At 48.8% G+C, this 24,972-nt stretch overlaps 3 protein-coding genes across 3 annotated transcripts in view; 1 reads left to right on the plus strand and 2 right to left on the minus strand.

Annotated features, from left to right (window-relative positions):
• Positions 1-3,501, minus strand: part of LOC144152746 (putative ATP-dependent RNA helicase DDX10) — a 32,815-nt gene extending 29,314 nt beyond the window's left edge. Inside the window, exons 1-2 of the mRNA XM_077684172.1 lie at positions 3,275-3,501; positions 3,077-3,137 (exon numbers count right to left, since the gene is read on the minus strand). Coding sequence (XP_077540298.1) covers positions 3,077-3,137; positions 3,275-3,484 — 271 coding nt within the window. The 5' untranslated portion in view covers positions 3,485-3,501. The remainder of the gene's footprint in view (positions 1-3,076; positions 3,138-3,274) is intronic.
• Positions 3,502-3,670: 169 nt separating this feature from the next.
• On the plus strand, positions 3,671-6,068 carry Tcs1 (Threonyl-carbamoyl synthesis 1). Its single transcript, XM_077682957.1, has 5 exons — positions 3,671-3,894; positions 4,127-4,319; positions 4,796-5,030; positions 5,089-5,225; positions 5,911-6,068. Exons 1-5 carry the CDS (start codon positions 3,768-3,770, stop codon positions 5,975-5,977), a joined length of 759 nt encoding a protein of 252 aa, XP_077539083.1. The 5' UTR covers positions 3,671-3,767; the 3' UTR covers positions 5,978-6,068.
• A 9,983-nt stretch (positions 6,069-16,051) lies between these two features.
• Positions 16,052-17,580, minus strand: LOC144153877 (uncharacterized). The gene is made up of 3 exons (XM_077685627.1): positions 17,446-17,580; positions 16,799-17,248; positions 16,052-16,472 (listed from the first exon to the last, which is right to left on the minus strand). The coding sequence occupies exons 2-3, from the start codon at positions 17,240-17,242 to the stop codon at positions 16,146-16,148; spliced, it is 771 nt and encodes a 256-aa protein (XP_077541753.1). The 5' UTR covers positions 17,243-17,248; positions 17,446-17,580; the 3' UTR covers positions 16,052-16,145.
• Between the last annotated feature and the right edge of the window lie 7,392 nt (positions 17,581-24,972).

The following is a 24,972-nucleotide window of genomic DNA, read 5'->3' on the forward strand; positions in this document are numbered from 1 at the left end:
TATTCTTTACCACTCGGGCACATATATACCACCACGGTTAAAAATACAAGGAAAAGCAAGACTAACACGATAGTGTCTCTTATCACCATTGGTCGTCACACATCACCATTCGCTCTGCGCCACAAAAACACGTGCTGCACTAACCTGGGGTCAAAAAATCTAATTCTTTTTGGGAGAGGGTCAGAGAGGGCATGCTTACGCATTTATCTTTTAGGCGGGCGATTTCGGCAGCTTCAATTATTTCTCTAGTGGTTTTATGCTTATTTTTTGCTATAACCTTTGTTTCAGAAAAAATAGGGCTGCATCCGCTAACGCTGCAGTCCCTACAGTGGAGGCCCAAGTGGCCACTGATTACCTTGGTTACTTTGTAGTGGTGCTCTTTCAGCCTTTCATTTAGGCACCTTCCTTCCTTAGGCACAGCGCACCCGGAATTTCGCAGCGAAAACAATGCTGGCTACTCGTTACGACCAGGCATTCTCAAACACACGAATCACACAGAGAAAAACACCATCCACACGAACGTTCTTGCCAGCACCACGCCACAAACAACGTTTCACGTCGGGAAACGCGCTGCCCGCACGGTGGAGTGCAACCTCAAATATGGCGTCGCCGCCGCCGCGCAGGTAGCGCTGCCGCGCGGTCCAAGGCTCTGTGAATACACCCTATAGGCTCCGTGCACTGGTGTTTCGAGCGCGACCGCAGCGCCGCCGAGAAGCGGCGCCGTCAGAAATCGGATGTTGGTCAGCCCGAAGGAGCGGCTGTACCGGGCGGAGATTCCGCAGTCGTTGTGAAAAAGTCGAGCTAGTAGTGCGTATTTCTGTATGTATTGCTGGGTCTACGGCTCCCGCAACATTTTAAAAAGGTCGCGAGGAGGCTGACGAAAAAATAGTTTATCTCGGTTCCCTTGAAATGAAGCGGAAAGGCGATAGCGATGAACGTGCGCAGTGCGACGAGCAATGTAAACAACGCCGATCGACTTCTGGCCGTAAGCGTTCGTTTTGCTGTTTTGTGTGAATGTGGTTTATGCTCGGGGATCTTGTTTCTGTGCACGCCCGTTATCAGCTTCGCAGGGGAGACAGCCGGCGAAACTTGCATAGGCAACGCGAGCTTCATCGGGAACAATTCAGTGCGCTGGCATACACCCCAGCAATCTTACCTGAGTGCTACAGAATATGACGCAGCGTAACGGTCGACACAAAACTGCTGTGATCCCACAGGCAACCACCGCAGCTAAACGAATGGGCCATTAATATGTTCGTCAATCATCTTGAAGCAGTGACGGTGTCGGTCGTTTTTTTTTTTTTTTTTTTGTCGCTGAGTTTATGCCTCCCCGGCATTTTAGCATTACGTGTTGCTTATGCTTTAGCAATCTGTATCGTTTATTCCTCTTCTGTATTATGGTGCTCATCACTGCTTACCCTTTCCTAGGTGTACGCGCAGAGCTTCTGCCCGTGCGGCCTCGGCCGCTGCTTTAACGCAGATATCGCGGCCAACTCCATATGACTAACATTTCGCTGATTCGGACATAGCTGGAACACCGGCGTTGATACCGGCGCTAAAATTTGGCAATAGCTGCCTGGTGCTCACCGTTATGAGTTGACGAACATAGCAACTGCATCAGCAGATTTACGCGAGCCGTGGCACCCGGCCTTGCGCGTGCAGCTTCCCGCTTAGACACACTGAACTCAAAATAAAGTGCAGAGATGCATGAGCGGCGTGTTTACCACAGAGCTCATAACCATTCACTGTACCCGCCTTTAAGTAGAAGTCGCAGCCCAGGGTCGCGCCTGTTATGTGCCCAACGCCACTGCGGGAAACATCGGACGGGTCCGTTGCGTTCGCTAGCTCCTCCCGGACGCAGTAAACATCGTTTGCGGCGTGTAGCTCGCGACCGCGTTTGGAGGTTTTCTTAGACAAAAAGGAAAACAAGCCAATAGAGAGTTTTAGCTAACCGTTTTCGACGGTCCGCTCCGGTATCGGCGGCACGCTCAGCGCAACCGGAGCCAATGCCGTTCGCAGACAAGCGTGGCACGCATGCGCAATGGCGCTCCCGCTTGCTATCGAAGCGGAGCGAACCGTAAAAAACGGTCAGCTAAAACTCTCCAATATCTCCCAGCTCTCTAAAACCGTTAAAACGTGCGCGCTGGTTTGAGCAATCAGTCATCGGAGCGTAGCATGGGCGTACAGGGAAGGGCGCAAGCGGCGACCACAACATCCGGCAAATGCCTCCAGTGGCCGTAGATGGCGCTGGTTGTTCAGGCGCTTGTGTCGCCACCATACCAGCGCACGAAGCCTATAGCATACTATATTGTAACTTTGGTAGTTGCTAGCTCGTGATCTAAGTCAATAAACAAAACCATGAGCATAAACACCAGTTCTTGAAGCTAATGAATTACACGTCATTAAAAAGAAACATATGCGCGATGTTAGCGACCATGACGTATCAGCGTAGTAAATAATAGGTGTCTTCGATTTTACTGCACTCGCTGCACTCATTCAGGTAGTGCAGCACTCGTCTCTTCGATTTTCGAGTGCAGCGCGCGGCGCCTGCACTTTTCTCTTCGATTTACCGACGGTGCAGAGAGTGCAGGATGAGTTCACGCTTTCCCTGCACCTCCCAGGGAGGAGGTGCAGAAGCAGACGACAAAAGTGCAGGACCGGTTCTGCAGTGGCGGCGCCTGCGCTGAACTGGCTGAACTCATCCTGAACTCGTGCAGAAAGTGCAGGCCAAATCGAAGAGACCTAATGTCCACATGATCGTCTTCTGCTTCAGCCCGCTGCTTCAGCCTCCACCGCAGAGTTGTTGCTGAATTTACGCTTTACGTCTAGTCTAGCACACAACCACGTATACCCACATTTTGTGGTGCAATAAATTAGAATCAATACATCGAAGCTCAGCCTACTTAACAGAAGTACGATGTTTCCAACAAGTGCGTTAGACCACATGCCAGCACGTTTTGCGCAACAACATGGCACGCCCCATCTGTTGTACAATCTGAGCAGGAATCATTTAGCAGCCACAGACAGCAGCGAGTTTTTTTAGGAGTAGAACGCTTGCTGTGGCAGCACAACTCACCCAGCTGTGTCTTCGCTGACAGCGGGAAGTCCTTGAATGTTTTCACGGTTTCATAGTTGAACTACAAAGAAAGAAACCTTTGTTAGGAAGTGCGATCTAAATCGAAAGTACTAAACCCAAAGCCGCACAGATGTGTGGTTTACCCAAAAGGCACGAACTAGCAATCCCCAAATTATTAGCAGAAGCAAAGACACTTACGTCTTCATAGGAGCTCTGGAGCCTTTTGATTTCTTCGATCTCTGTGAGCCCTTTCGTTTGCCTCTTTCTGTAGTTCTTCATAGATTCGTTTTGACCACGTCGACTGAAGTTTTTTGACGGCTTTTTCCATTTCTTTCTTGTAAACCCGCGCTTGTCCGAACTTTGCTTGCTGTGTTCCTCATCCATGACTTCACACGAGGCCGCTGCCATTTTGACTGCTTTAAAACGCGAAGCAGCAAAACTAGAGTGGCTAAAAAAAGTTCTACGGTATCCAAGAAGCCAAACTTGTACATAAAACGCCTTTTAAATATTTTTTGAGCCAGAATGCATTAATTAAATTTACTAATACATTTTTATATTTTAAAAACTATTTTTGTTCACATTTTTTGGGGTGTGCTTGTAGTGTTTAAACATGGCAGCGCCCACGCGAACTGCGCGTGTCGTTTCCTTGCATGTCGCGCATTGATTGATTTTCTTCGCACATAGTCTCATAATGCGCGCTAGTTTAATAAAGGCGCCCTTGAGGACATTGTGCTCAGCCAGTGTGACTAAGCAAAAATTAGATACAATGTCGAGCACGTTGAAGATAATACCAGTGAAGTCGCCGACACACCCGGACGGTACGTGTGAACATTGATCTTCCAGCTTGTAGCAACGCTTGCGTCAGACAGCGCGTACAAGGTTGGCGCGTATGCCTGATTTTCACGCGTGCTTAGACATTTCCGCTCACGTTGCATATCTTAGTAGATGCTCTTGTTGCTGTCTGACGTGCGTTTAGCTCGCGATTGCATGAACTTGCACCCTTTGTAAGCAAGTTTCAACCTTACCAGACGAAACTTGTTCTTCGTGCAGGCCACGGCGCTGCTGAGGAAGCGGCTCACATCCTGAAAGCGGGCGGAGTGATCGCCGTTCCCACTGACACAATTTACGGCGTGGCGGCCCTCGCGCAGCACTCGGAGTCCGTAGAACGGCTGTTCCAAATCAAAAGGAGAGATGCCAGAAAGCCCATCGCAATCTGCTTACACGACGCCTCCGAAATATCGCAGTAGGTACTAGTGTTGCAGCGGTGAAGCATCTACACTTTGGAACCGTAAACTAGCCTCAACAGATTATGCATGTAGGCAAGAGCCAGTGCGGTCATCCTACTCTTAAGTAACGACATCGATGTTGTCAGAAAAGAAGGCCACACATTTCGTCCGTAAGGAGCATGCACATCAGACGTTAGCTTCCGTGTAGGAAAAGCGGGTTGTGAAGGGTTTCTTTGTTGTTGTTTACAGACAACTACAGGGTCCTGAAGTATCCTGGCAAAAGTGACAGTAACAACTTTGCTGTTGAACTAGATCTTGAAAACATTCCGCCATTTATTTGGGTGTTATACGTACCCCTGCAACAACCAACGTCAAGATATGTACTGTTAGTGGAAGTGTTATGATGTAGGGCAGGCCCTGTTTTGCTGGGTACTTCAAAGCCTCCCTCCATGGCTTCTCCCCTCTCCCCTTTTTTTTTTCTTTCATGTGGCAGGTGGGCGGAGGTTTCCATTCCTGAAAGCTTGCTGCATCAGCTTTTTCCGGGACCAGTGACAGCTGTTTTTTGCCGAACACCGCGCCTCAACCCAGCTTTGAACCCCCTCACAAACCTTGTGGGCGTCCGGGTCCCAGACTGTGACTTCATTAGGCAGACCAGCAAGCTGTGTGGAGGCCCCCTGGCCTTAACAAGTGCCAACGTGAGCTCCGAGATGAGCTCTCTCAACATACAGGTAGGCAGCCCAGCTTCTGCAAAAAAAGCAATGCACACTCACTTCTGCCTGCTTGCAGGAGTTCCAGAGCCTGTGGCCGTTTCTAGATGCCGTGTTTGACGGCGGGGATTTGTCAGCGTCTGGCTTGCACAGAGCAGGCTCAACTGTCATCGACTTCTCAATGCCAGGGCGTTTCAATATTCTCCGAGAAGGCTGGTAAGTGGTTTGACGGGGTCTGTTGGCAGGGCTGCACAGCTTCTTGTGTGACCGTCTGTATTGGCCATCCATTGTGGCCACTTACGACACTAAAGTGCATTCTTGTGTGTTTTTTTGTGCTTGTGTTTGTAGTATTGAATCTTGCTGGCCTGGTAACATTGTCAAGTGCAGTCAAGGGTTCGATGAAAGTTTGTCTGGTCAGGTATTGTATAAAGAAACAGTAATGCAGTCACTGACCATGACATCACGTCCTTTACTGGAATCATCTTTCATACAAACGCACTCCGATACGGGGAATCGAAATGAACGGACACTGCCATTGATATACATGCTGTCATTGCGTCACAAACTTCACCTTTAAATTCAAAACTTGTCAATTTTTGCCTCATTGTAAACAAGGAACCCGTACGGGTTCGGAAATGTCTTTATGCTTTTTTGACTTGGTCTGCATTACTGTTTCTTCATTGTCAAGTGCCACAGTGAAAATCATGTTCAACAAGTCTTGTGTTACAGTACTTAAAATTCAGCTTCCTTGAAACCTACAACACTCTTTTATGAGTTAAAAACGAACAGTTTTTGTTTAAGAAAAATAATTAAGAAAACGGCAAATATGATGTGTCTATATCACTGACTTTCCATTCATAGTTTCCATATGTTTAACCTTCAATTCCTTTATAATTTGCAGCGTTCCACAGCAGTGTAGAAAGCTCCTCCAGGAATTTCACCTTAACGAGGTATTGCCATCAATGTAAATAAAGAAATAATCACCTGGCCATTGGATATGAACTGCCCCTCATGACTGGATGAGACATCCGAGAATAAGCGAAAACCATACAGTTTTGTTTTCAGGTACCCAACAAAACATGCAAGGCTAGTTGGTTGATAACTAGAAGCAAGTTCCCATCACTGCCCTGTCACTTTCTGGTTTTTGTCTGTTTTGCGCTGCACTTATTTTGAGGAACCTACACCTTTGATGCCACTGGCGTTCTTGACTTTCCCCATCAATTTTGTAGTGGTAATTCTATCTCTGTTTTGACCTTTTCCACACAGCCATCTGTGTGAAGCCTCGGCAAAAGTTAAGGCGGGAACAGAGTGGCGGAAAAGGTAGAGGAAGTGCCGTTGGACAATGGGTATGAAGTGAATGCAGTGCGGCAGCGCAAAATATCTCTCACAATAGAGTGACGTCATTATGATGGAGATCACCGACAGCCTGATTGAAATTGGTGATTTCCTTATAATGCGTTCGTGCCTGTTGTGGCGTTTTTTTTTTTTTTTTTTTTTTTTTTTTTTTTGTAAGCAGGCTTCATTATCAACACACTATGTTGCAAAGCCAACTTACAAATACCAGACTTACACCCATCTCTTTAAAGTTGGCTTCACTTCTAAACACAAAGGCATTGCTGGAAGGACATTTCTCCAGGGGCAATGTATACTCTGTCTTATATTTGAATAGCTTTTCTTTGTATGCGTACGCGAAAAAAAAAAAGGGGGGGGGGGGAATTAGCTATACCAGCTGCGCTATCAAATAAATAGTATCTCACGAAATTCGTAAGCAAAAACGCACGAAACCAGCAGAAGAATACGTATAATAAATACATAACTATTAACGAATAATATACATAACTAATACCTGAAAATATTAACTATAACTGAAAATACACAACTATTAACTGTTGCGAAGAAGGAAAATAAGACATTTCATCAAAAAATTATTCGCATGTTTTGAAAATTGTGGGAGAATTGCTATCACTGCTCGCAGTTTTGGGGGGGGGGGGGTACATAAGAAGAAATGACACTTCAAGGAATATGCAAGTGTAGAGCAATTATAAACATATATGTCTAACAAACATGGAAGCAAAAAACTTGGAAGTAAATAACTAATGAATCTAAAACTAACCAAGCATGGAGCGGATATTATAAACGGGAAACACACAAAACAACTTGTGAGTGGACGTATTTATTTTGAAGTCGCTTTGTCACCGAAGACTTTTCTTTTTCATTTTTGCACACATGCGGTGGTTAGGGACAAACCTTAACACTGCTGTCTTTTATGCCAATATATTGCATAGGAACAGCTTGTCAACCGTTGCATACTGCGGATAATTGCACCAAAACTAGTCACACAAAAAATGCATCAAGATGTGCACTTGTGGTGAAAAAACAAAGAATATTATATTGTGATCAGGGCAAGAAAAGTGCCACTGGCAACAAGTCTACATTCATACAGAAAGCCTGTTCTATGTGGTGCGAAGTTACCGGCGAATTCCCTGCTTTCGGCTCCGCTTGTGCGTCAAAACGACCTATTTTGTACCTGGGGCAATAGATCATTTTGTCGCACGAACGGCGCCGCAGCTGCGAATTCGCAGGTAAATTCGCACAATCTAGAGGGATATATGGAGGAGATGTCGTTCGCGCAACTGTTTCCGGCGGCGACCCGGGTTACATTGAGGTACTGAAGCAGCCAGGCCTGCGGTTTCGCCCATGAATGTCCCCTAGTTTGTTCTGAGCAGCGACTATCCGTCGCGGAGCGCGAGCTCGCATAACACCTGCGTAAATGAAGGCCTTGCAAAGGAGTTAGGCATGCCAGGAGGGAAACGGGCCATTAAGGGAGAGTAGGTGCGCTTTCCGGACAGGATTCCTGGGGTTCTAGACACAATCGTAGGATGGTTTCCCGCGGAGGTGGTTGCCTTGGTAGGCGTGCATAACAGCGCGGCGAAATTTCGGAGGTGGGGGGAATTATCCCCATAAGCCCCCTCCCCCACACTCTTTACGTTCCTGCAAGGGGAGGAACAGCAACGGGAGAACAGAGCTTTTAATAGACAAAGTGTGGTCGGTTACTTTTGAATGCACCACTTCAGAGCAATAACCAAAATCTCGAGCCACTTTCTGGGTTCCAGCTAGTTGGTAATCCATTATAAGATTTTCAAGCCCAAATATTCAGACGGGGGACGGGCAGGATAGAGACAAGCGCTAACTTCCAACTGAAATTGTATTTACAAAACGACATTACAAATGCAACAGGGCTAACAAAAACACAGTATGCAGGGCCATAGCCAGAATTTTTTTCGGGAGATGTCATGGATTTTGGGAAGGGGGTAGTTTTGCTGAAAGCAACAGTAAGTATTGCTTACATGCTGCCTGGAAAAGGTTTCGGGAGGGGTTCGAACCCCAAACCCCCCCCCCCCTCTGGGTACGGCCCTGAGAGTATATATGTGCACAGTGTACAGGCGCGCACATGTTCCCCAATTCCCTCATGTCATGCGCGCACCGAGTAAGCCTGTTATGTTGATTTCTGGTTAGGAAAACGCTACAATAATTAGAATTGCATGTCAAAAAACCATGGCGTCTAGATCTTTGTCAACAACCCCCCCCCCCCCCCCCCCCCCCCCAGGGCCTGTTTTTTTTTTTTTTTTTCTCGGGGAAAGGTGGCAACCCTAGCAATACATATGAGAAACTGTATTTGATACAACGCAGAACGACAACAGGTAAAATTCCATACGTTCGCATTTTCCTATTTGCGGAACTTGAATGTATATTTAGAATTAGTCTTAGCGGCTCGTATCAGTGCCTCGGCATTTCGTTGTGTTTTTCCCCGTAATTGGTCCCCGTCCATCTCTGGGAGCGCGCTCGCCCGCGTAGTTTCTCTGCTCGCGTGACTATTTGCGCAGCTTGTCGACACATATTTATTGTCATAGTTGCTGAATTTACGCAAATAAAGCGCAAAAAAAAGGTTAGTGCCCTTCCACTCTGTGAAGCAGGATAACTTGCGAAACTGCGCAGCTACACGAAATGCCCGAAACAAAACACGTTTGTTTGTAATTTGCGATCGAGCAATTAGCACTTATCCCAATGAAACTTTGAAGGACTCGAGATTTATTCTAGTGGACAAACATGGAGCTGTATGTTTCCCTCCGGCGTCGTGGGCATCTTACTGTCTGCATAGCACGCCAACCCAAACCGCTCGACCATTGAGTACACTGGAAAGTTCGCATTGGTGCGGTGGACGCACACGTTTAAACCTCCCGCCAGCACAACGGACATGTCATCATTGAGGCCATGAAACCTACATCTGCGCGTGCACACCCTTCCCTCCACTCCCAACTCGTGCTTGATAAACTGGAAACCAGTTATGTGCGCGTGCTTGGAAGTGAAAGGCACCGCCGAAATTGTCACTCTGAAAGCTCTTCAAGTTGAACAAGAAATATTGGCCCAATTTGACGTTACTGTTCTTACGGGAGAGATTCTCAGCTACTCGACGAGCTTGAACTTGCGGTGAAAACGGCGGCGGCAGCGGCTTTCTGTTTTCTCACCCATTCGCGCTTCTGTTCCGGCAGACACTCGTTCGATTCCCGCTGTTCTTCCTCGGAGCGAACGACACGCGTCTGTCCATAGGGAGTCAAAACCTGGAAGGACTCGAGCTTTATTCTAGTAGACAAACATGTGGCTGTCCGTTTCCGTCCCGCGTCGCAGGCATCTCACTGCCTGTGTAACAACACACAAACCCAAACCGCTCGCTCGACCATTGACGATAGTTGACAGGTCGCATTGAGCCGCGAGACTTCCACGTTTAAATTTTCCGCCAGCACAATGGGCATGTCATCGGTAGAGGCATGAAGACTAGCTGTGCATGTACGGCTAAGAAACTCTATGCATGCGCGCCCCCCACCCCTGCTTCCAACGCCAGCCAGTGCACGCATAAACCGGAAACCGGTGATGGGCGAAAATGCCGCGGGAAGCCTTTCATGCTGAAAAAAAATTATTTGCTCACGTCGGCGTTCAAAGCGGGCAAGTCGGCAGTTGCTCTGGTGACGCCGATAAGGGCGCTACCGCCGTTATCGGCCGATTGCGCAGCTTGTGGAAGAGGCAACTGTGGTGACGAGGGTAATAACTTTTGTAAAAGTGGTGTCGGCCATAACGTTGGTGTCGGCAGCGCCGAGTAAATTGGCCTGACCGGAATGAAAACTGGGGGGTTAGACATGCTGCTTTGCAGTAAAAATAATCGCGGCACGTTGGCCAAAACACCGGCCTGGTGTCTAAAAAATCTGTCGGGACGGTCAAAAACCGGGCAGGTGGTAACCCTAAAAGCGGCGTGGAGGTAGCTTAGAATGGGTAGAGATGTTTTAAATTTGTTGAATTCGACGTGCCACAAAGTGCTGTTGTGCTGTATCACTTTCGCGCAACGTGGGGCGCGAACATCCGGGGTCCCTTCTATCTGAAAGAGCGCGAGATTCAAACAGTTTTCGGAGCAATATTTAGCATACCTGTGAGTTCATCGGCCAAATAAAACTTCGTTGGGTTATCTTTTTGTAGAGAAAACGCATTCTGTAGTCTGTTTACGAAAATCCGTCTAGAAATTAGTTTTATGGTCATTTCTATCCGGGAGCCGTTTCGGCCGCGGAGCGCGGACCACGCCGGCTTCACATCACTCATCGTATGTAAAAACTGCGGCTTGCTCACCTCGTCTCGGACAAGAAGTTGTGTAGCGGCCGTACATGGCAAAATCTGTTTTCTAATATGCACACACAAAGAAAATTGGCTCCAATCCACGCTGTGAAGGGGGTTGATAAGCAAAGCTGTGAACGACACCTACAACTGCCCATGCGACGTCACCAATTCACACACGTGGCTCTACAAAAAGTGAAACCAGAGATTCTGCCTGTCGTTACCTAGAATTCTCAGGAGCGGCATCCCGAACGCTGAGAGAGAGAGAGAGAGAAATAACATTTATTGAAAGAGCTCCCCCTTATGGGGCGGTGGCGGCTGCCCACAGGGCCGCAGCGACCTGGAGGCCTCGGGAGGTGACTAGCACAGGTCCGAAACCTCGGAGCTCCGCATGGCCTGCTTCCAGGCCTGGGCGGTGGGGAGGGGTGGGTAGGGATTCTCGGGGCACTGGCAGAGGGAATGAAAATGCGTATCCAGTGCACCACAGTGCGGGCAGCGAGGTGAGGGAAACAGGTGGGGGTGGGAGTGCTGTAGGATCGTGCGGTGAGGGAACGCGTGCGCTTGGATGATGCGCCACATGCGGGCCTCCTCTGGTGATAGGGAGCTGTGGGGGGGTGGGAGGGTTCGACGGTTCAGTCTGTGGTGCAGTGTAATGTCGGCCACGGGCGGGCTAGAGCGGCGGACGCTGCCGCTGTAGGCCGGACGTGCGTCGGCAGAAAGAAAACGGCGAGGTACGTCATTCGAAGGGTGAAACAGAGGAATCTCTAGCCATCATGATGTGCTAGCTCGGGGCTACATCACCGCGCGACACAAGCGCGGACACCGAAACAAATCGGCATGTGAGCTTAGTGATTCCCATTGATACCGATTTAAACCACATAGTTTGTTTAGTGAGTTTGAGAATTGCGAGAAAGCTGAGGGAACTCTTATAATCGCTATTTATCAGAACTAGTCGCTCTTTTCGCCTTTTGTAATACCTGTTAAAACACAACCGAATTGGTATTCACCAATTTAGAAAACAGAGTCCCATTAGTGGCAAGCAGTGCGCAAAAGGTAGCGTTTCTCTAGAGGCCAGATGTCTGTATGTAGTCTCTACATTTTGTTTTCGTGCCCGGCAAACCAATCTTTAACGTATATTTGCCTTACGACCACTTAATTTCGCCGTGCCAGGGTTACCCAGGAGGTGCTGTCGAACAATTTAATCAAGCCGTGCGAAGGAAGCGCGCAATGGACGCGAAGCTGCGCCTAAACAGGCCCAAAACAACCGTCGCTAAAGCAGGCGGCAAAGCCGGGTCGCGCCGATGCGCCCGCCGGCGTGAGCGCGCGGGGAACGCTGGGTATTTCGCCGCGCCATCAACACTGTGCTGCGTGAGTGAAAACCGCCTTTTCCTCCGCATCCGCGTGGGGAGTTTCTTGTCGCGCGCGCCACGAAAGAACCGTTGGCTGGTAGTGGTAGAAAGCTTTGCTTTAAAACGCATCTTTGAGCTATTTTTATGAACTCTATTTTCCTGCAGCAGTTTTCGCCAAATGAAACCGAAACAGCTTCGCTGGCTAATCGCCACCAAAGATTCGTTCCACCAGCATATTATTCTAGAAAACACGGGTTATAGGACTACAGAAACCACGTGATACACAATGCACGTGATTACAGCCAATATTCAGAGTGGGATATACGGAAGTATCGAGTAGAGATATAGATATACGGAAGTATACGGAAGTATATGTCGAGATATGCGGAAGTAGCGATGACCTTTATTTCTTGACTTGCGACTCAGATTTGGCGGGAACCACGTTAACTGGCTAGCTGTAAGGACCGGGAAGCCCTTGCTGGATTATGATTATGACAATTCCAATGAGATAAAAAAATGGGCGGGGGGAGAGGAGGAGGGAGCGTTTTGTGTGTTCGCCACTCCAACGCGTTCCTGCTTACGTGAAGTTATTGCCAACACATAGTAGGTGGAGAATGGTAAACCATCCGGATTCTGTACTACGTATGACTAGAAATAAACTATTGAAATAGGTAAAATCTCAAAACACAGGGGGTGTCAGTGGCCGTGAGAAAAATAATACGCGGCTGCCAAGCAGTATGTGCGCAGGATGTCACCTGAGCTGAAGATGGCAACGCGCTTTGGTGTCAGTGTAGAATTCTCGGCGCAAGTTAAAATCAGTTTTCGAAAGCGTTATTACGTAGAAGGGTTACTTGTGGAGTGGCTGCGGTCAAGACGAGGGAGCTCCCCGTAGGTGTGCAAGGGGGGCGTGGTATCGGTCATCGGTTAAACAGGCCGGTGTATCAGCACAGAACTTAGGAAGCCTAGGGGCGCGTTAAAACAAACTGGGAATGCTCTCGTGGCAGTGCATTGCAGAAAGTGCAAATGCAGGACCGCACGACCCATGAAGTTGCCGACGCATTCCATATCAGCATTCCAAGGTACTCACCAGCCACCAACAAGCCTGTTGGATTGCACGGTGTCCTGATATGGTGTAGTCTGTTTTAAGTGCACAGCACTGCTCGCCTTGTCGTCGTAGCTCGCTAACAGACGATGCCAAGCGACTGCCGGAATCAGGTGGCGCATCGAGATAACAGATCAAAACAGAGCCTGATGTACCGTCTTTTTTTTTTTTTCTTTATTGCCAATCTCAGGCAGCAACACCAGGCACCAGGTACAGTGAAAAAGAAAAGAAACACAGTAATGCCACCATGCCCCCCAGGGCCGGTGTTGTCATTGAAAATTCCCTAAGCGTAGTTAGGGGTTCAATTAAAATATTTGATAACCATTCTGGTGGAGAGCTCTTCGCTCTTTGAACTTCAACAAACTGTGACAGTCTTTCCCGAAAATACTGTCGCGTTGGTCGCGCGTCTACATCACAATGAAGCCAAGCCATGAGCGAACGCCAAATGCTGTGCAGGCCCAACAACATTACACTGTCAAACGACACATCGCCCCTATCAATGCTCAAAAAAACGTATGCCGTGGGCTAAGTGGAAAATCTATCTGGGGTGACCGTTGGAGGACATCCCAAAAGAACACTGCGGTATAGTTGTAACTGCGGCCCAACAATGAAAATTGATTGATTGATTGATTGATTGATTGATTGATTGATTGATTGATTGATTGATTGATTGATTGATTGATTGATTGATTGTAGGGTTTAACGCGCCGACGCAACGCAGGCGATGAGGCGCGCCGTAGTGGAGGGCTCCGGATTAATTTTGACCACCTGGTGATCTTTATCGTGCGCCGAAATCTCGCACACACGGGCGTTTTTGCTTTTCGCCTCCATCAGAAAAGCGACCGCCGCGGCCGGGAATCGAACCCGCGACCTCGTGCTCAGCAGCGCAACGCCTTAGCCACTGAGCCACCGCGGCGGGTAACAATGAAAATTGGGCCCATCTCCCCGCGAGGGGGACTCGAGTAAATGCGTCGAATAGGGGGTGGGTGTATTGCGTTAACGTTTAGTGTTTGGGGAGTTGGTGGTAGTGAATGCGTTGTATCAGCAGCTTCTTGACGTAGTTTGAATGAGTCAAGGATATAAGGCGCGTTCGTAGCCTCCCGTTCTGTGTCGGCTTTGTGGTGCAGTGGGTAGAGCACCATGTACATTGCGTTCCGCCTGCAGGGTCGAGGGATCGAAACCAGGCGCCGGATAGTATTTTTTTTTAATTTATAGTGTAGGGGGAGGGGTGCGGACTACGACTACGGACGTCAACGCGGGTGACATCGTGAGTTACTGAAATGTTCTGCATTTAAAAAAAGACATGCTCCACAGTTTCGGGTTGTTTACAAATGGGACAGTCGGTTCCCATGGTACTGAGATCCCCATTTCTTTTTTAAAGAAAAGAAAAGAAAGGCCTGATGTACCGTCGTCAGGGGGTCACGCTGGCTTCGAAAACCACGTGGTTTAAAGAGTCATAATCGTTCGAATCTCGTGAACCGCTGTCTCTTGTCGTACATTTCCCCGCTGTTTAGCGCAAAAAAAAAAAAAAAGCGGCCGCGCAAGAAAAAAAAAATGGCGCGTTCGAAATGACGCAGAAAGGCTCCAGCCAACGTTTTTTCCAGCCGCGCAAGAAAAGAAAATGGCGCGTTCCAAATTACGCAGAAAGGCTCCAGCCATAGAGTTTCTTATTTGTATGAAACTCTATGGCTCCAGCCAACGTTTTTTCCAGCCGCGCAAAAAAAAAAAAAAAAAAATGGCGCGTTCGAAATGCCACAGAGAGTCTCCAGCCGCGCAAGAAAAAAATTACGCATTCAAAATGACGCAAAACAGCCTCGGCATACGAAATTACAGCAAGCACAAAAAGAACAGAACTCCCGCTGGTGCAGTTTCATGCAGGGACGCGCGAGTACTCAGGAGGCGGGAAATTTGAAATGCATTGGGCAGCAGCAGCGAGCGGATAACGGCGCTGCAGCCCATTATGGCGAATCGCTGCTCCGCACTTCCGACAGCTTTCACATTGAGTGGAACGGCTTCAATTTTTTTAGTCACACCGGTACTTTCGCGCTGGGGTTACAGTGACCTAGTTCACTGTATCCGGGTTTTCTTTTCTTTTTTACTACTACACATTTGCGTTTCCTTGAATAAAGTTGATGGGCTTGTCCTCGTTTTTTGCGCTTTAGTACAAGGTGCACTTAGACCAACTAGCCGAAGTCGCTACGTTACTGGCGAGTGCTTCTGTATCGCCAGGCGTCGACCTCTGGCAGTAGAATTGATTGGAGACGCAGAGGACGATAGCCGCCGACGTGCGCACCCGTGCGTACCCGAAACAATGAACGAGGCTGAAGACGGAAAAGGAATCTCGCAATGCGCCTCTCCAGAGATAACATGTCTGGCACGTACACTACAATTGTGTGCTCACTGGAGAGCCCAAGACCGCGGCTACAGGCATAACCGCAAAACAGAAAGGCACTCTTGCCAGAAATAAAGTTACACGTGGGAAGGAGCAGATAATCGCAACAAAAGGCGCCATCAGGACTTATTGAAAGCGGTGAAATTTCCGCCGCAATGCTAGGCCCAATGCCTTCAGGCAGTGAAGCCCCGGGGCGGTCGAAAAAACGCCTCCACCGAGAGAAGAAGAGGAACAAAGTGTTGACGTCACTAATTTAACTTTGAAGTAACAGCTGGCTAAGTCGTAATCTCATCGGTTTGCGAATTTCACGGTCAGCCGAACTCTGCCAATTAAGCGCAGACACTACCAGAACTGCGCAGAGGAAGTACTACGGGACGAGCAATCTGCGCCGGAGAGCTCAATGACGCGTCAGAAGGAAGAGCTCGACAAGGGCGTACGCTCGGGCTGACCGACAGGAAAAAACAAACAGTGAGCGTGTTCTTCAACGGTCAAGATTAGCGGAAGAGCCGTACGCACGGAAGAATCTGAATAAACGCACGACTGATGTGGCACGGAGTGGTGTAAAAGTTTATTCAGGCAGGAAAACTTGTAAAAAGCATGCACATAAATAATGAGAAGCTTGAAGTAGAACTAAGCTAAACTATCACGCAGCGGCGTTTCCTGCTCTTATCCGCTTCGGCCGCCGGTTGCTTGGGCTCAGTCTCCGCGGCAGCTTCCGCAGCGGGCTCGTCCGAAGGAGTCTCGGGCGTCGCAGCCTCGTCCTTCAAGGCAAGAGCCTCGAGCTTTTCAGAGGCTTCGGCGACTGCGTCCGGCTTGGTGTCCTGTGGTGCGGAGTCTCCAGTAGCCGCGGAGGGTACAGACGAGTCCGCAGAGGTAGCAGGCGAGGGGGCGGGGGCCGCCTGTGCGGATTCCGAGCTGGACGTCTCGGACGGAAGGGACTGTTGGGACTCGGGCTTGTCGCTCTGCGGGGAAAATCGAACAAGGAGGACTGGTTAGGCCACGCCCATGACCGAGATAGCGGACAGGAGGCAGCGAGAAGATGCGGGGTGGATGGAAATAACGCCGCAGAAAAGAAAGAAAGAAACGGAGGGATATGGGAACAGCGGCACTAGAACGGTGATGAAATTCCGACGCTTTGTCGAGAGGGAGTTCACCTCAGCAGACTGAAAATTAATAGGCAACAGGGCAGACGCAACAGGGAAACCGATTAAAAAGTATATGAATCTCGCCAAAGAAACTCCTGCAGACACTTAACGCACTCGAATGGCGGCATCAATATTTCACCAACCTGTTCGTTCTCAGGTTTGACAGATTCCGCCGCAGGCTCTGCAGGCTTGTCTGCTACCTTAGGCTCTGCAGTTGCTGCGGCTGGCTCTGTAGCGACCGGTTCCTCAGCAACCGGAGGAACTGTTGCCGATTCCTCGGGTTTGCTTTCCGCTGGAGCATCCTTCGACGGGGTGGTTGGCTTCGTAGCGACCGGTTCCTCGGCCACCGGAGTAACGGTTGCGGCTTCCTCGGGTTTGGTTTCCGCTGGAGCATCCTTCGACGCGGCGGCTGGCTCTGCTGCTGTAGCGATCAGTTCCTCGGCCACCGGGGGAGTTGTGGCGACTACCTCGGGTTTGGTTTCCGCTACAGCATCAGTCAACGCAGCGGCTGGCTTTGCATCGGACGGCTCAGAGACTGCCGTAGGAAGCTCCTCCGTAGTCCTAGATGCTTCGGTCGCAGCTTCCATCACGTACTGCAACAGAAGTCTTTTTGTTTGCACAGCACACACGCAGACTAAGCTTAACTGCACATTGCACAGAATTGCACTCGCGTCGGCAACTGTGATGATACGAACGTTAGCTGAGCTTCGCTGTTCTCTCACTACGCTCCTCGGAAATAAATACACTCGAAACAACCGGATGTAAATTTACGAAACACGACACTACTCACCTGTCGGCACGTATCCTTGCTGGGCGAACGGGAAATGTGTGTATCCGTGTGAAGCACGGACTCCGTTCCGGCGGAAGGCTTGACGTTGCGAAGCTGACTGACAGCTTGGGAAAGAGAGCGGGCTTGCTTTATAGGCTCCGTGTGCTGTCTGGGCGCTAAATGCACATGCGCCCGCTGACAGCAGTAGCTAGCAGCACCGCCCCCGCCCGGCCGTCCCGCTATCGCCACTCAACACCGACTACTACATCAGAAAGCCATACGAGCCTATACGCTCCCTCTCTCGCCCTTGTATTTTTCATCGATTGATTGGCTGCCTCGGGCCTCAATCTTTCACGTCACAACTATCCAGTCCATCGCTCCCCGCTTCGGTGGACGGTGTCAGCGCGAGCAAAGCTTCTTTGGTGTCGTTGCTTGGGGTCTTGGCTCTCCGAGAGGCGCCTACATGCGGCGTCAATATCTCCCGCAGCGTATACGCGCCTACTGTGTCGGCATCCAGGGGGTCAGCCTGATAGTGGGCGATTGCAGCCGGGTTGAATCGCTCGGCATCGAAGACGAAATGAGATAAAGCTCGAAGCAAACATGATGGCAACGTTCGGCAGACGAGAATATCCTGACATTGGTGTTTACATTAAATGCAGATATCGGCGCTAGTTTCTTTGTGAACTTCGACATTATTACCCAGCACAAACATTATTTCTTCGTGCTGCTGTTTTTTTTTTTCCTGCTTTGCCTAACATTGGTTGGACGTATGCCCGCTGACTAACGCACCGTTTACATCAGCGCGTGTAAAAAATAATTGAGGAGCCATCCTATCCTGTGAGTAGAAATGGATGGCCATCGAAACTGTTGATTTAACCAAAGCAAATGAATGATAAAATTAATGGACGCACGCACAGGTGCGTGTTCAATCATTTCATTTATGTTGTCAGAACTGTAACAACAGTGGCCCTATGGCCAGTGCGGTGCTTTTGATGGGCTAGCTGATCCACTACATGCGCCGCATTTTTGAGCAAACTCCAAATCTGTACGGGTTTTCGTGGCTGTGGTGAGTACATTCAGGCCACCGCACCGGATGCGTTCCCTGAAAAGCGTCAGAAACCGCCCAGTGAGTGACTGGCTTATACACATCCACGTTAAAGTCGCCAAAGATGATGACGGGTGTCTTCATCGGAATCCTGTAGCTCTTCGAATGGCATGTTTTTATTTTGTTGTATTACTTTATTATAGTACCCTTTTGGTATTATTAGCTTATTTTTTCTTTATGTTTTGTTAATATCATTTTAATCATTATTGTTTTATCTGTTCGTTTTTATTTATTTGTTATTTTGTCACCTTTTAACTACCCCTACACGTTAAAAGGTGACTCACTAATTCGAACGTCGACATACAAATATCTAGGTATCATTCTAACTCCCGATTTGTCTTGGTCTGACCACATCTCTACCATTTGTGCAAAAGCACTAGCTACTTACGACGCAATTTACGGCATACCCCATCAAACGTTCGACAACTAGCATATAAAACTTTCGTTCTCCCACAACTGGAATTTGCTTCGTCCATTTGGTCAGCATATCAAAAATATTTAAGTGACATGATTGAATCTATCCAAAATCGAGTTGCTCGCTTCATAACTCGAAATTATAACCGGCATTCTAGCATCACACAAATTAAATGTCAATGCTGTCTCCAGCCATTGCACACACGTCGCTCTATCGCAGTCATATGCCTCTTCCATGAGTATATTTACGCTTCGACAACACCACCGTTTAATCTTCAACGCCCATCTATCACGTCACGTCGTCTGTTTAACCACTACAGCTTTTCACGCGTTTACGGTGCCACACATGCTTTTTACTCATCTGCCCTCCCAAGTGCTATACGCCTTTGGAACGATCTGCCCGATCATATCGCATCTGTGTCATGCCGTGCAACCTTTAGGCGCCTTGTGTCTGATTTTTATGCTTCTGAACCGGTCATGGACACAATTAGCCCTTTGTATTTTTATTAGTTATTTGCTTGTCACCTTCGGCAAGTGTCTGATATTTCAAAGTGCATTGATAGGATTGTCGTGTCCTGTATGATACTATTTTTATCAAATGTAGACATATGTGCTGTAATCAGCGAAATTGATATTTCGAGGCTCGCGCACGTGTTCGATTTTGCGTGTGCGTGCGTGTGTGCGTCTGTTTGTGCTTCACACAGTTGACATATTATCTGTTGTTAGCTTTACCTACCGGTGTTATATAATTTGTGCGCTAACTCTGTTGATATTATGTATGTGCTCCCCCTAACTCAATGCCCCACCCCGCGGGCCTGTAAGGTATCTTGAATAAATAAATAAATAAATATAAACACATGCCTTCATACCACTACGGCCCCATAAACAGCCTCTTACGTGCATGGCTTGGGTGCGCCTGCCCTCCTCGTGTGCCGTCAATGGCCTTGAATTTCCTTTTTTTATATTCGCGGATGGACGCCAAAATAGAGCGTTTCCTGGGAAGGAGCTTGTACGTAAGAACATGGGATATTATGAGAGGTGACGGGCTTCTGTCACAAGTGGGGTGACCACAGTCGCGTAGCCAGAATTTTTTTGGGGGGGGAGTAAAGTTGTTTTCAAGCCCTCCCCCCCTCCCCCCGACAGAGAAAAAGCGAGGTATAATTGCAGGCGCCCTTAAAGGCTATGAAGACAAAATACATGTTTGGTTCATTAAACAGACTGCATTTCCCCGATAACAATGATACCAATCTTATCGCAAACTTCAAACTAATAATCGAGATATGAAATAAAACATGAAGCAGCGGCCACGATCCCCACCCACTTTCCGGCGATTTCTCTGACATCACAGGATCTTTTTCGATTAGCGTCAAACGACCTAAGACACAGCCAATCAACATGGCTGCGCAATTGTAGAGAGCATCTAGTTCCATTGATGCTATCATTTCAATTGTTACGTGCAGTTAACACACTCATAACTACGTTTTAGTGCTGGCCTGTACTAAACCACTCCTGTCCATATTACGTCACTGCTGCGCGAAATTTGAATTTTTTTTATATTTGTTGCATTGCTCCGGTTGATAAACGTCTTCTGGGGTTGGAATGTAGCTGAGTGAGTTACCAAATGCTAGTTCTTTCAAATTCAACAAGGTTGTATTTTGTCTTCAAATGGGCTTAAGGTCTCTATTGGTGTTGATTATTATGGTATTTAGTGCCAGATGAAGTTGTAAGCTGGGAAAAAAAGCCGCAGATCGCGTGGTGCAAATCTGCGCCCGTTATACGGTACGTATACTGCATGCACGGGCACCTTGTACAGGCATTGCATTGAATGTGCATAGTTTCATGTGATTGCTTGCTTTATTTCAGCGTGTGTGGTATGATGAGTGTGCCATCCGCAATAAAATGGCGTAGGCCGTAAGAATTAGATTTTTTTATTTAGTTGCTGTTCAAAACGCAGAAGATTTTTTTTTTTTTGCTGATAAGCATTCTACGCCCGATCGCGTGGTGTGAAATGGGGTAACAAAAGTCATGATAACGGGCACACTATGCGACAGCCGCTATCTCACTTGGAGTTGCGTGCCTGTAGATGAAGCAAACTACTAAAACTGCAGCGAGAACAAAATATTTTTACTCTTCATGTACTTTAACTGTTCACGTAATTTACGGATAGCGGTAACTCTTCATGTACTTGACGCTGTCCCGATACGCTTTGAGTAACCCTCGTCAACTTTGTGCATCATATGATATTTAGGCGTTTATATGAGTAGAATGCACGTTTTCCCTCTTTCTAAGTTACCTACCCGCTTCTATAGCTGGCGCTCCTTTCAACAAACAACTCAAACGCAAGTACTGCATTAGAAATAAAATGAGATATAATTTTTTTGGCTCGCAAACATAAAGGTACTGTGACATCGTGTAAATATTAGGAAGCGATTATTTAAATATTAAAAGACACAGTGATCACGCAAGGATAAATCAGGGGTTAGAGGGGAAGAAAATGACTTACAATTGCGGCCTCTTTTGTGTGTTGCATGGCACTTCGAGTGTGAGCTTCCCAAAGCCAGGTGCTCCGGCCCTTGCACCGTTCTATCATGTCGGCGTTGTTGTGACTCAGGCCCCTGAATATACACTACTCTGGCCAGCCGCCGCCCAGGCAAAAAGCGGCCGTGGAAGCAAAGGAGGGGTTTTAGTTGTGACCGAGGTCGAAGATGGCCATCGCAAGCGCCGTCTGCCTATGGCAGGGCTGGTGACCGTCAAGCCATCACGTGTAGGATAAAGTCTGGAACTCAGATAAAGTTTGGAACTCTCTCGGCAAGCCGCAGCGTGCCCTTTTCGTTCCCCAATTTCGTAGGTTAACGAAAAATACCGCCGAGCGAATCTGCCTAATCGCGGAGGAGAAAATGACTGTCTGCAACACCGCTTTCCGAAGGGGGCACGCAGTGCGCGCAAGCTGAGCCCATTCAATTCCTCCCGGGCTCCACAGAAACGTGAAAAAGAACGAAGGGGTGACGCCCAGAAGAGGGGCATACTTTGCTATGCGCCTCATCCACAAAGGCCCTCTGCCCAACCACGACGTTCATCCAGCTAAAGCACACGTTTCGCCCAATACGCAGACCCATCACTTTCTTCAGTTAACTTGCAGGACTGTCTGCCACCGCCGCTTGCACCTGCCTGTTTACACATGCAAAGATCGTCTTTTCCCTTTCGGCCCTTTATCGTATTCTTCACCCATCAATGGCGGGCGGTCTCTCTTTTTTTCCGCCGCGAGTCAGTGCGGACTACTTCTTGCATCCCCGGTTATACCGTGACGAGTCAATCTCCTCTGCGAAGACGACTCAGCCGGCAAATTATTCTCTGTGTGGCCACATGCTACACACAAAGGGACACAACGCACGCCTTTGGCGTCCCGTGCGCTGAGCGTACCAGAGGGCTGCCATCGCTTTTGGAGCTGCACCCCCCCAACCCGATTATCCTGACCCGGGCGCTTCGTTTTGTGTAAGCACCAATGCATTAGGACAGGCATTGGGTCGTGAATGTTTTTAATAGCGGCACATACGAAGGATATGCGCCTTCGTTCACAGGCGACGTACCAGGCATAACAAGCAGCACGGCGCCGGCCGGAAAAATTTCGGGGGGGGGGGGGGGGGGGGAACTAAAGCCCGGTTCCCCCCCCCCCCCCCTGGCTACGCCACTGGAACTTACGACGGACGGATAGATGAACCCGCGTGAGAGAGGCAAACTAGACGAACCGGAAGATCTAACAGCGACTAGAACCCAAACCTTGATCGAGATCTTACCGAAAGTCGCAAGAAAATCGCCGTCATTCATAATTTTCTCTTGCTACGAACCTGGGAAGTTCGCCAATTAGGTGAAAAGGAGGCACTATGCGCGGCGCTGTGGGCAGAAACTACGGAGTGAGGAGGGGGGGGGGGGGTGCAGTGACCAGCTCGGATCCAGATGAAGAGAGAGAGATTAAAACTTTATTTTCGGGACCTTCATTGCGAACTCCACAATGGACGGAGGTGGTTCCCTCGCCGTTGTCAGATGGAGGGGGGGGGGGGGGGTCGCACAGAAGTGCTTGTTGAAGAATCTCAAAGGCGAACGGAAAGCAAGAAAAGCAAACTGTATTTACAGTAAGTACAGGGCAAAACAAGCTTTAACATGGCGACCGAGAATCTTCATTCTTCTTTCTCGTCTTCGTCTGTCTCCTCCGCGTGCCACCACGCCGAGATTCCCGCTATTTTTCCACGTGCTGGGCCCCGCACGCTGGCGCCAATTTCAAACCAGATCACAGTTCCTGGCAATAAGAAACATCCTCCCGGCCCCAGCACTGAGGGTTGTAATCTCCGTCTACGCTGCAGTAAGCTCTAATGGGTACAGTAGCTGCACCGGTCGTCGCAATGTAGCTCCGCTAGGAATCCTCACAATGCAGGCTCGGACGTTGTGGCCGCGTCCCATGATAACTTGTATAACCCGACCAGTCTTCCACATTTGTCGAGGAGCTTTTTCTTCGTGCACAAGCACCAAATCTCCAACTTTGAGCTCGTGGGTGGGCACATGTTTCGCATGGTGGAAAGAGCGCAACTGCAACAAATATTCCTTACGCCATCTCCTCCAGAACTGTTCCGCAAGCCGTTTACGATGGAGCCACCTTCGCGTGACTTCGCTTCTTGTTGATTCCGCTGTTGGTGGTTGACCCGCAGGTATCGCAACAAGCCTCCTTCCTATTAGGAAGTGTGCAGGCGTGAGTACCTCTGGGTCATTTGGTGCTGAAGAAAGGTACGTGAGCGGACGGGAATTACCGTAAAAACCCGCGTATAATACGGACCCGCGTATAATACGAGGTGTATTTCGGGGACAGCAAAATCAGAAAAAAAGTTTTCATCCGCATATAATACGAGGTAAAGAGCACAGAAAACATTTATTTGCACTGCAGTTACCCTTCAGTCATAGTCAGTTTTCGCTGGCACTGTCTCCCGACGTCCGTTCAGTCATCGTCAGGTTCGCTGCCGCTGTCTCCTGAAGTCGCCTTGTTGGAAATGTCTTCCCACAGAAAGTGGTCCTCAGTGTCATCAAGGGCGTTCGAGATGCCGAATTTTTTAAAAGAGCGACTGACGAGCTCCTCTGGGATGCTGGCCCACGCATCCGCGATCCAGGCACAAAGCACCATTTGAGAAGCCCGCGTCAGCCATCCGGTAGCAGTCACTTACGGGTCTCCTGACCTCATCCACTCTTGGTAGCAGGTCCTGATGCAGTCTTTGAAAGGCTTGTTGATGAAAATGTCTAGCGTTTGTAGCTGGGATGTCATTCCTCCTGGAATGCAATGACTTCGATGCGGGGTTCGCGCAACAACTTCTTCACGGAATCGGCCAGGTGGCAGCGAAAGGCGTCCAACACGAGCACTAACGGGAACCCCAAACAGTGCTCCAGGGCGCCGACACCACACAGACTTTATCCAGTCAAGCACCAGTTGCTTTCTCCACCCGCGAAGACTGCCTTCGGTGACGCCGAACTGCCGTCCTGCGGCGCAATTACTGATGGTCTGGGCACATAAAATAACTTTTCGTTTAATTGCCGCTGAATACTGCCTTCGTGCACCCGACATCGTGATAGACTTGCGGTGACCGTGCCGATACTTCGCGTGGTCAAAACAATCAAAATGGCGCCGGCTAAGAGAAGCAGCAGCCAACCAACGTTGGCTGCTAAAACGTTGCAGCCAATCTAAAAACGTTGCAGCCAACTAACGTTACCGCAAGAAGGCCCACCCTCCGCTGAAACCGAAACCGAAAGTGCAAATTTTCGTCTGAAAACTTTGGGATCCACATATAATACGAGGCACAAATTTTACATAGTAAAATTTGGAAAAAAACCTCGTATTATACGCGGGTTTTTACGGTAATTACCGCCTCTGCCTCTTGAAGTACAGTCGTCAGTTCTTCAGTCGTCAGTGCAGCTTTCCCCAGGACTCGCCGTAAACAGGATTTTACGGTTCGCACCATACGCTCCCAAAATCCGCCCCACCACGCCGCTCT

Source organism: Haemaphysalis longicornis, unplaced genomic scaffold (genome assembly GCF_048455015.1).
Source record: "Haemaphysalis longicornis isolate Haplotype H1 unplaced genomic scaffold, Haemaphysalis longicornis Haplotype H1 scaffold_9, whole genome shotgun sequence".
Taxonomy (NCBI): Eukaryota; Metazoa; Arthropoda; class Arachnida; order Ixodida; family Ixodidae; genus Haemaphysalis; species Haemaphysalis longicornis.

What these genes read in the sequence shown, in the direction of transcription:
- Tcs1 (XM_077682957.1), top strand. Translation starts at nt 3,768, where the DNA reads ATGCGCGCTAGTTTAATAAAGGCGCCCTTGAGGACATTGTGCTCAGCC. An exon ending in TGAGCTCTCTCAACATACAG is followed by an intron (nt 5,031 to 5,088) that starts GTAGGCAGCCCA and finishes GCCTGCTTGCAG; the next exon opens with GAGTTCCAGAGCCTGTGGCC. An exon ending in AATATTCTCCGAGAAGGCTG is followed by an intron (nt 5,226 to 5,910) that starts GTAAGTGGTTTG and finishes TATAATTTGCAG; the next exon opens with CGTTCCACAGCAGTGTAGAA.
- LOC144153877 (XM_077685627.1), bottom strand. Translation starts at nt 17,242, where the DNA reads ATGGAAGCTGCGACCGAAGCATCTAGGACTACGGAGGAGCTTCCTACG. An exon ending in TCAAACCTGAGAACGAACAG is followed by an intron (nt 16,473 to 16,798) that starts GTTGGTGAAATA and finishes TTTTCCCCGCAG; the next exon opens with AGCGACAAGCCCGAGTCCCA.